An 8,823-nucleotide genomic window follows, 5' to 3' on the forward strand; every position below is an offset into this window, starting at 1 on the left:
GTAGTCGATTTGACTAGTATGCCGGCCCGATCGGTAGGTGACCAGGTGGCTTGTCGGTTTCCTGAAGTTAGTGTTGCAAACCATAAGACTATTCGCATCGCAGAACTCCAGCAGCCTGGTTCCCTCCTCGTTGCGGGAACCATAACCGTAGCCTCCATGCACGCCATGGAAGCCTCCAGCACGTCGTCCAACATGCCCATTGAAGTCACCAGCCACAAAGAGAAGGTTCCTGTCGTTCGTCAATGATGTGGTCTGCAGTAGGGTGTCATAGAAACAGTCTTTCTGTCCATCAGGTAGCCCTGGCTGAGGGGCATAGGCCAATATAATAGTTGCTAAACTATGATGGAGCACTAATCTAATCTTAATTATTCTGTCACATACTCTGACTACCTCGATTACCTTATCTACCCATTTTTCGGCGATAAGCATGCCCACACCCCCGACCCTGTCAGTATTCCTAGCCCAGAAAATCTTGTACCTCTGTCCTTTGCCTGTGAGGAACCTAGCAGAACCTCCTCTCCACCTCACTTCTTGAATGCAGCATATATCAACACACCTCCATTCAAGTAATTCAACGATCTCGCCAGATCTGCCTTTCAGTGTGCCAACGTTGAGGGTGCCAACCCTGAGGGTGTGGGTGGGAGTGGTATTGGCCCTAGTAGCGTCATGGACCTTAAAAGAAAACTCGCGTTTGGCAGGATTCATAGACAAACAACAGAACTCGAGTGCAAACTGCGTACACAACACTAAACATATCTTGCAATGAATGACCACTACTTTTTATGGAAGGAGGTGGGGGTGGCGTAAGACTTGAAGTGTATCTTGCAATGAATGACCACTACCTTTTATGGTAGGAGGTGAGGGTGGCGTAAGACTTTGAAGTGTACAAGGGAGACAAGGATGAGAAAATTTAGGACTTCCTGTACCGGTGGAGGGGGTGGGAGGGCGGGTGCACCGCGAAAACCGGCAGCCATTCCTTTCTTAGGAGAGAAATAATTATTAGTAGGTATGAAATACCTAAATTTGAGAGAGAGGTATTTTGCCTAATCTATGGGAGAAGCGTGAGCGATAAAGAGCTATAAATTATAAATACATTTATTCTATATCTACGAGGCGTGAGGCTGATCGATAAAATTATATATATATTATATATATATATATATATATATATATATATATATATATAATATATATATATATATATATATACACATATATGTATACACACACACACACACCACACACACACACACACACACACACACATATATATATATATATATATATATATATATATATATATATATACATATATCATCATCATCATCATTTAACGTCCACTTTTCATGTTACCATGGGTTGGATGATTTGACTGAGGACTGGTGAATCAGATGGTTGCACCAGGCTCCAATCTGATCTGGCAGAGTTTCTACAGCTGGATGCCCTTCCTGTCGCCAACCACTCTGAGAGTGTACTGAGTACTTTTATGTGCCACCGGCACAGAAGCTCTGGCAAAGAGTCACACTCGGATGGTGCTCTTAGTACTCTACTAGCATGGATGCCAGTCAACAAATCTGATTTTGATTTCACTTGCCTCAACAGGTCTTCGCAAGCAGAGTTTAATGTCCAATGAAGGAAAGGTACGTAAAAGTGGGCTGGTTACACCCCTGGCATAAGCCACGGGTTATGGTCTCACTCAGCTTGCCGGGTCTTCTCAAGCACAGCATATTTCCAAAGGTCTCGGTCACTAGCCATTTCCTTGGTGAGGCCTAATGTTCGAAGGTCGTGTTTCATCACCTCATCCCAGGTCTTTCTGGGTCTACCTCTTCCACAGGTTCCCTCAACCACTAGGGTGTGGGACTTTTTCACACAGCTGTCCTTGTCCATTCTTGTCACATGACCATACCAGCGCAGTCGTTTCTCTTGCACACCACATATGATGCTTCTTAGGTTCAACATTTCTCTCAAGGTAACTACACTCTGTCGAGTAAGCACACTGACATTACACATCCATCGGCGCATACTGGCTTCATTCCTCGCGAGCTTACACATGTCCTCAGCAGTCACAGCCCATGTTTTACTGCCATGTAGCATGGCTGTTCGTACACAAGCATCATACAGTCTATTTTTTACTCTGAGCGAGAGGCCCTTTGTAGCCAGCAGGGGTAAGAGCTCTCTGAACTTTGCCCAAGTTATTCTTATTCTAGCAGCTACACTTTCGGTGCACCCACCTCCGCTACTGACTTGGTCCCCTCGGTAATGGAAGCTATCAACTATTTCTAGTTTTTCCCCCTGGAATGAGGCGGAAGATGGTCTCTGCGCATTTTCAGTGTTTAGTGCTCCCAAGCATCTGCCACATACAAAAACTATCTTCCCCGTTAGCCTCCCTTTGATATTACTGCACCTCTTATGTGTCCATAGCTTACACTGGGTACATCTTATAGAGTTTCTACCTACACCTCTACTACAGATTGAGCAGGGCCATATACCTGAAGGGATTTGCCTGCCTTCCTACATATTAGGACTTTGGCTTTAGCTAGGTTGATTCTAAGGCCCTTCGATTCTAATCCTTGTTTCCACACTTGAAACTTCACCTCTAGTTCTGATAGTGACTCAGCAATTAGAGCAAGGTCATCAGCATAGAGGAGCTCTCAGGGGCATCCTGTCTTAAATTCCTCCGTTATTGCTTGGAGGACTATGATAAATAGGAGGGGGCTGACGACTGAACCTTGGTGGACCCCTACGTCTACCCTGAATTCTTCAGTGTACTCGGTGCCAACCCTCACCTTACTTACAGCGTCCCTGTACATGGCTTGCACAGCTCTCACTAACCATTCATCTATCCCTAGTTTCCTCATTGACCACCAGATAAGAGATCGGGGGACCCTGTCAAAGGCTTTCTCCATGTCAACAAAAGCCAGGTACAGGGGCTTATGTATATGTATGTATGTATATATATATAGTTATGTATATATACATATACATATATATATACATATATATATATATATATATATAAAGTTAATCCAAACATGGAAACACAACAACGTGAGGACGTGGAACAAATATAGTATTATTGGATGCTCAGGAAGGAAGGGAAGAAGGAGTGCTTTATGTTTCGAGCGGAGCTCTTTGTCAGAAACATAGGAAAAGGAAAGATCCAGAGAAGGGAAGACGGAGGGAAAAAAAAAAATCGCCAATGGTACACACGCGGTCACTGCCCACAGTGGCTAAACATACAGGGGTCAAACAAGAACAGACAAAGGGATTAAGTCGATTACATCGACCCCAGTGCATAACTAGTACTTATTTAGTCAACCCCAAAAGGGTGAAAGGCAAAGTTGACATCGGCAGAATTTGAACTCAGAATGTAATGGCAGACAAAATACCGCTAAGTATTTTGCCCCGGGGTGCTAACAATTCTGCCAGCTCGCTGCCCTCTTTTAGAGAGCCAACAAGGTAATAACTCAACCATTATATATATATAGATATATATATCATCATTGTTTAATGTCTGCTTTCAATACTGGCATGGGTTGGACTGTTTGACAGTGCTCACAGGCCAGAAAGCTGCATGAGGCTCCAATCTGAACTGGCAGAGTTTCTCCATATAGATGCCCTTCCTGATGCCAACCACTCTGAGAATGTAGTCGGTGCTTTATATGTGCCACCACCACTAGAACCAGTCAGGCGGTACTGGCATCAACTATGCTTGAATGGTGGTTTTTACGTGCCACCAGCACAGGAGCCAGTCAGGTGGCATTGACAATGACCACACTTGAATGATGTTTTTTACGTTCTACCAACACAGTAGCCAGTGAGGTGGCACTGGCATTGACCACGCTCGAATGGTACTTTTTACGTGCCACTGGCACAGGTGCCAATCAGGCAGTACTGTCATCACCCACGACAATGACTTCACTTGACTCAACAGGTCTTCGCAAACACAGTTTATTGGCCAATGATTGAAGGGTATTCTTAAAGGGGCTGGTTACGCTGCACTGGCATAGGCCATGGTTACCTCACTTGGCTTGCCGGGTCTTCTCAAGCATAGCATATCTCCAAAGGTCTTGATCACTTGTTATCAACTCCGTGAGGCCTAACGTTCGAAGGTCGTACTTCACTACCTCATCCCAGGTCTTCCTAGGTCTACCTCTTTCGCAGGTTGCCTCTACTGCTAGGGTGTGACAGTTTTTCACATAGCTGTCCTTATCCATAAGCAACATATGACCATACCAGCTCAGTTTTCTCTCTTGTGCACCACATCTGATGCTTTTTATGTCCAACTTTTCTCCCAGGGCGCTTACACTTTGTCATATATACACACTGACATTACACATCCAGCATAGCATACTAGCTTATATATGTGTACACACACACACACACACAAACACACACACACACACACACACACACATATATATATATATATATATATATATATATATATATAAACTGTTTATCCGTGAGTTAAGAGTGTATAGTTGTTAGATCTGTTTCAGAAGACCTACGTATGGTTAAGAGCATTCTAGTCATCATAATCCAGTCTCTCTTTTTCCAATTATCTAGGACAATATTATCCAATGTATTCCCTCCACACACACACACACACACGCTCCCACAGAGCAATACAGTATGTTAATGTGAATAAATAAATCCCTAATACAGATTAACCTACTGAAAATTTGACATATTGACAATGACATCTAACACCCGGACATGATGATGACGACGACCTTCTAAACACGACTATTTCAGTTTTCATTCATTTAAAAGATACAGAAAAATTAAATCCAACATCTGGCACAAGTGTTTTATATATTTTTTTTACTCCTTCGACGTTACATAACAAAAACCTAGAATAGAATAAGAAGTGAAACTAGAGTGAACCCGAAACCAACACAAAGACTCGATTCACTCGTAAGTTCTACTTTTGCACTACCACGTCTCACATGCGTTTGTGTTAAACATTGAAAATAAGATAAAAGAAATTAGATTCGAAATTTAGGCAAATAATGTTGGTAACATACAGCAATCAGGAATATAAAAAAATAGAATCAAATTGTATTGGAGACACCCAAAGTTTATTTTTCTTACATTTTTTTTTCTTTCAACTTACCGAAATTTTCAATTTGTAAATATAACAAAAATGACCCCTTCTATTTTTAAGAGATTGCAGTTTTAGAAATGAATAGATAAATTAGACATTTACAATTCATTTTTTAAAGTTTCGCAACATAGATTTGGTATACTTACTTAGCTCCGGATTCTTCGAAAAGCTTCGCCCATTCAGCAGGATTGAAAAACTCAGCCTTAAACATTGGTGCAAAATCGGTGTATCGGAAATCGTGTGCATAATTATTAGCCATATACCTTCGGACACTTCTGAAGTTAGCAATGTTGTGAGTCGAATCGTGACCATTTTCAGCAAGGTAGTACCAGAACCACTCGGCAAGTCCACCCTGGCCGACCTCGACGAAACTAGGCACAGAATAGACTCCCCAATGAATGAATATTCCAATTTTCGCATCATCGTACCATTTAGGAAGAGGACGAGAATCTAAAGAGTCCCAATCAGCGTTATAAATTTTACCAGGGTGAGATTTAGCCTTTCCACTCACCTGAAAACCAGGTCTTTGTACCCTGTTTTCTAAATCATGTGGCGAGTGTTTCTTTTGCAGCATACGGTCTAATAATTTAGATTTAGTATCTATTGTATCCGCGTTTCCAGCTCGTCCAGTTTCCGAAGACTGAAGTGGAATGTGTACCGTTTCACCCGGGTAGTTTTCGTTGTTCTGTTTCGGTTGCGTCTTCTGAACCATCACGTTGGTTTCGATGTTACGAAGGACGGGTTCGTGCATAAATCCTTCTTTGCGAACATTATTTGATGACCCCAGCATACAAGGGTAGAATATAAAGATTTCAGAAATGATGAACAGAGACTGAAATAGGATAAAACCTGTCCGGGATATGAGAAAGGCTTTTAACCGAGGCATCTTCTTTTTTTTCTTTCTCCTTTAATGGGTGACGGCGGTGTCTTTGATGTTTGTTTATTTAATCATAAAAGAGAGGAGAAAGTGAAACAAGGTAAAGGGAGATAATTAAGCTCACCTGTAGACTCTGGCTTTAATTTAAGACGAGGAATCGTCACAACGACTCACCTTAAGTAACAATAACTGACTCTGTGGAAACGGTACACATTTCATTGCCATACTTAATAATATCCAGTTATTATATCGAAGTTTCGGGAATAATTACAAGAATTTTACTCTTTCTTTCATAAGCATGATTAGCTGGAATGTCAAGTATGCTGCAAGAATTATTTTAGACTTGGTAGCGCCAAATCGAAATGCTACGCCTTCAGTTATTTTATACTACCTGGGTCTATTAAAATAAGTGCAACATGTATATAAGAGTCAGTGGAATTAACTATACCGCTCCTCCTCTCCAAATTGATGGATTCTATCAATACATGACAAATTTTCTTTATAATAATACCGTTCCTGTAATAACGTATGAAGTATGAAGTAGTCGTTATTTGTTTTCAAATCTAATAATGCATACGTAGCCTCAACTTTCTTTTTGGTTAGTCTAATCAATATTTGAAGAGTTACCTACTTTCTTCGAGTGCCAAATTTTCTGGGGATTAAGTTGCATTGACAGTAGCGAATATTGGTACCTTTGGTAGTAAAAATGTGCTCTGCATTTCCATTGCTGTTAGAATCGGAATAATGTATGTGAAAGAATGAGATGTCTGTGTGCAAACCCCTCAATTCCGAATGTCTTCGTAGATTGTCATGTCGACAGTGGGCAGGTCGTTTCGCTTACTACATACACGGAGCGAAATCGAACAAGCTCTAGCTAGAGATAATATTCATTCGATTATTGAGCCAATGAGATTTTTCAGGGATGAAAGAGACCCAACGGGCTTCTTTTTTATCCTTGTGACACGACTGTTAGTGATTCTTTTGCTCCGTTTCACATCCCAAATGCTGCAAGCGTGGTGGGAGCCACTGCTACTAAGCCAAACAGAATTGGAGGCATTCGAAATGTTCGTTAAAATCGGGCCGCTGACAGAGTGAGGTTTTACATAATCGCTATGTGACGCTCATATATGAACTTGGCTGTTCCAGTGCCTCTCACTTCTTAATACACGATATTACAGTATTTGGGATTAAATCTTTTGATGAGAACATGCGACTGTGTTTTCTTCTTTTTCTTCGTTATTACCGCTCCCTTTCTTAGATTTGTTACATGAATTATATAGGGTGGGGTTCAAAATGAGGTGTTTTTACCGCATTTTTGATTTGGGTGTAAAATTCATTTTTTACAAATGTTTACTACCTTACAAAAACTATATCAGCTAAGCAAATGGCTTTCCCTATATGCATTATAACATAATTGGATCCCTATTTCAGAAAATTATTGCGGTTCTCTTTGAGTATATAAAAGATAAATTTGGCTGGGACAAAATGAGTTTGTCAAGATAAGGTAAATTTGCCACTTCACTTCTCCAGAATACAGACTCATACACATTAATATCCATCAGAAAGATGAGAAATGCGAAAAAAAGAAAGGGTAAATGAAAGAGGGTCAGGGAAAAATGACACGTGATATGGAATTAAGTAAACTCGACTAAATAATAAAAAAACTAAACATAAAATATTATCTCTATCTGCTTGACGATTGGTTGGAATGTCCTCTTCATGATATATTTACTCACCATGCAGTGAAATACGACATAACTCATCCCCCCCCGCGCCCTCCTTTCTGTGAAACTTGGAAAATTGACTTGGAATCTAACAGAGAAAAGAATGTTGATTGTTCACCTTCACCTTGACCGACCAGTCCGCCAGGCGACCATTTGACACCGCTGGTCACAGCACGCTGTCCACTCCTCTCTGGATCGCGCCTTTCTCATCCACGTGATCCCAATCGTCCTCCTGAAATCCTAACTCCACCGTCGTAAAGGCCTTCCGGGTGGTCGTTTCTGCTTGCGCGGGTAACACTCGACAACTGTGCGGGTCCACTGATTATCGGTGAGCCGGGCGACGTGTCCAGCCCATCTAAACTTGCTGCGTGTATACTCTGCGATGACATCTCTCACGCAGAGACTGGTAACAGCTCAAAGAGCCATGGAAAGGTCAATGCTTGGTATCTTGTTGAGAGAGCACATCAGTAGCAAGATCATCAGAAAGAAATCTGGCGTGAGGGATGTTGATTGTTAAACACCAAAAACTATCCAGATACTGGTTATAGCTTCATAGTCTCCATTGTAGCTGTCCATGTCATACAGCTTTTACAAGCTTTGAGCAGCATTCATGGCATTGGCATTTTGATATCCAGTGTAAATCCTCATGATACATGTAAGTCTTCCAGTATTCAGATGTCTTTCAGTCCTACATGTCAGCTAACTTTTTCTCAATTACGTGAATCTTTATGTTCTGTAACATCATTGAGCTATTCCTGAAAAAAGGAGATGTGCAAAGCAACTTATACAAGGGTTGGCTGAAAAGTTCAAGGCTGACCAAGATACTCTTAGAAAATGTGACCAAGAAAGTCCTTTTTTTCCGACATAATTCCTCTCGCAGTCCACTTTCTTCTTCCAATGGTGTTGCAGTTCTTGGTTCTATTGGAGAAGAAGCTTTCATCCTGTTGGTCAAAGATGTCATCAACAGCAGATATATCATCATCACTGTAATATTGGTTCCCAGCCAAATGTTTATTCATGCTGGGGAACAGATAACAGTTAGATGGGATCAAATCAAGCGAATAAGGGTGGGGATGATCAACCAGTCCAAAGTCAGACACACAGCAGCCATT

The 8,823-nt window shown here is 41.4% G+C and overlaps 1 protein-coding gene across 1 annotated transcript in view; it reads right to left on the reverse strand.

Moving 5' to 3' along the window:
• Positions 1 to 6,084, reverse strand: part of LOC115211891 (alpha-L-fucosidase) — a 46,660-nt gene extending 40,576 nt beyond the window's left edge. The window contains exon 1 of the mRNA XM_029780636.2: positions 5,257 to 6,084. Within this exon, the coding sequence (XP_029636496.1) occupies positions 5,257 to 5,996 (740 nt within the window). The 5' untranslated portion in view covers positions 5,997 to 6,084. The remainder of the gene's footprint in view (positions 1 to 5,256) is intronic.
• Between the last annotated feature and the right edge of the window lie 2,739 nt (positions 6,085 to 8,823).

This window comes from Octopus sinensis, linkage group LG5 (genome assembly GCF_006345805.1).
Source record: "Octopus sinensis linkage group LG5, ASM634580v1, whole genome shotgun sequence".
Lineage (NCBI taxonomy): Eukaryota > Metazoa > Mollusca > Cephalopoda > Octopoda > Octopodidae > Octopus > Octopus sinensis.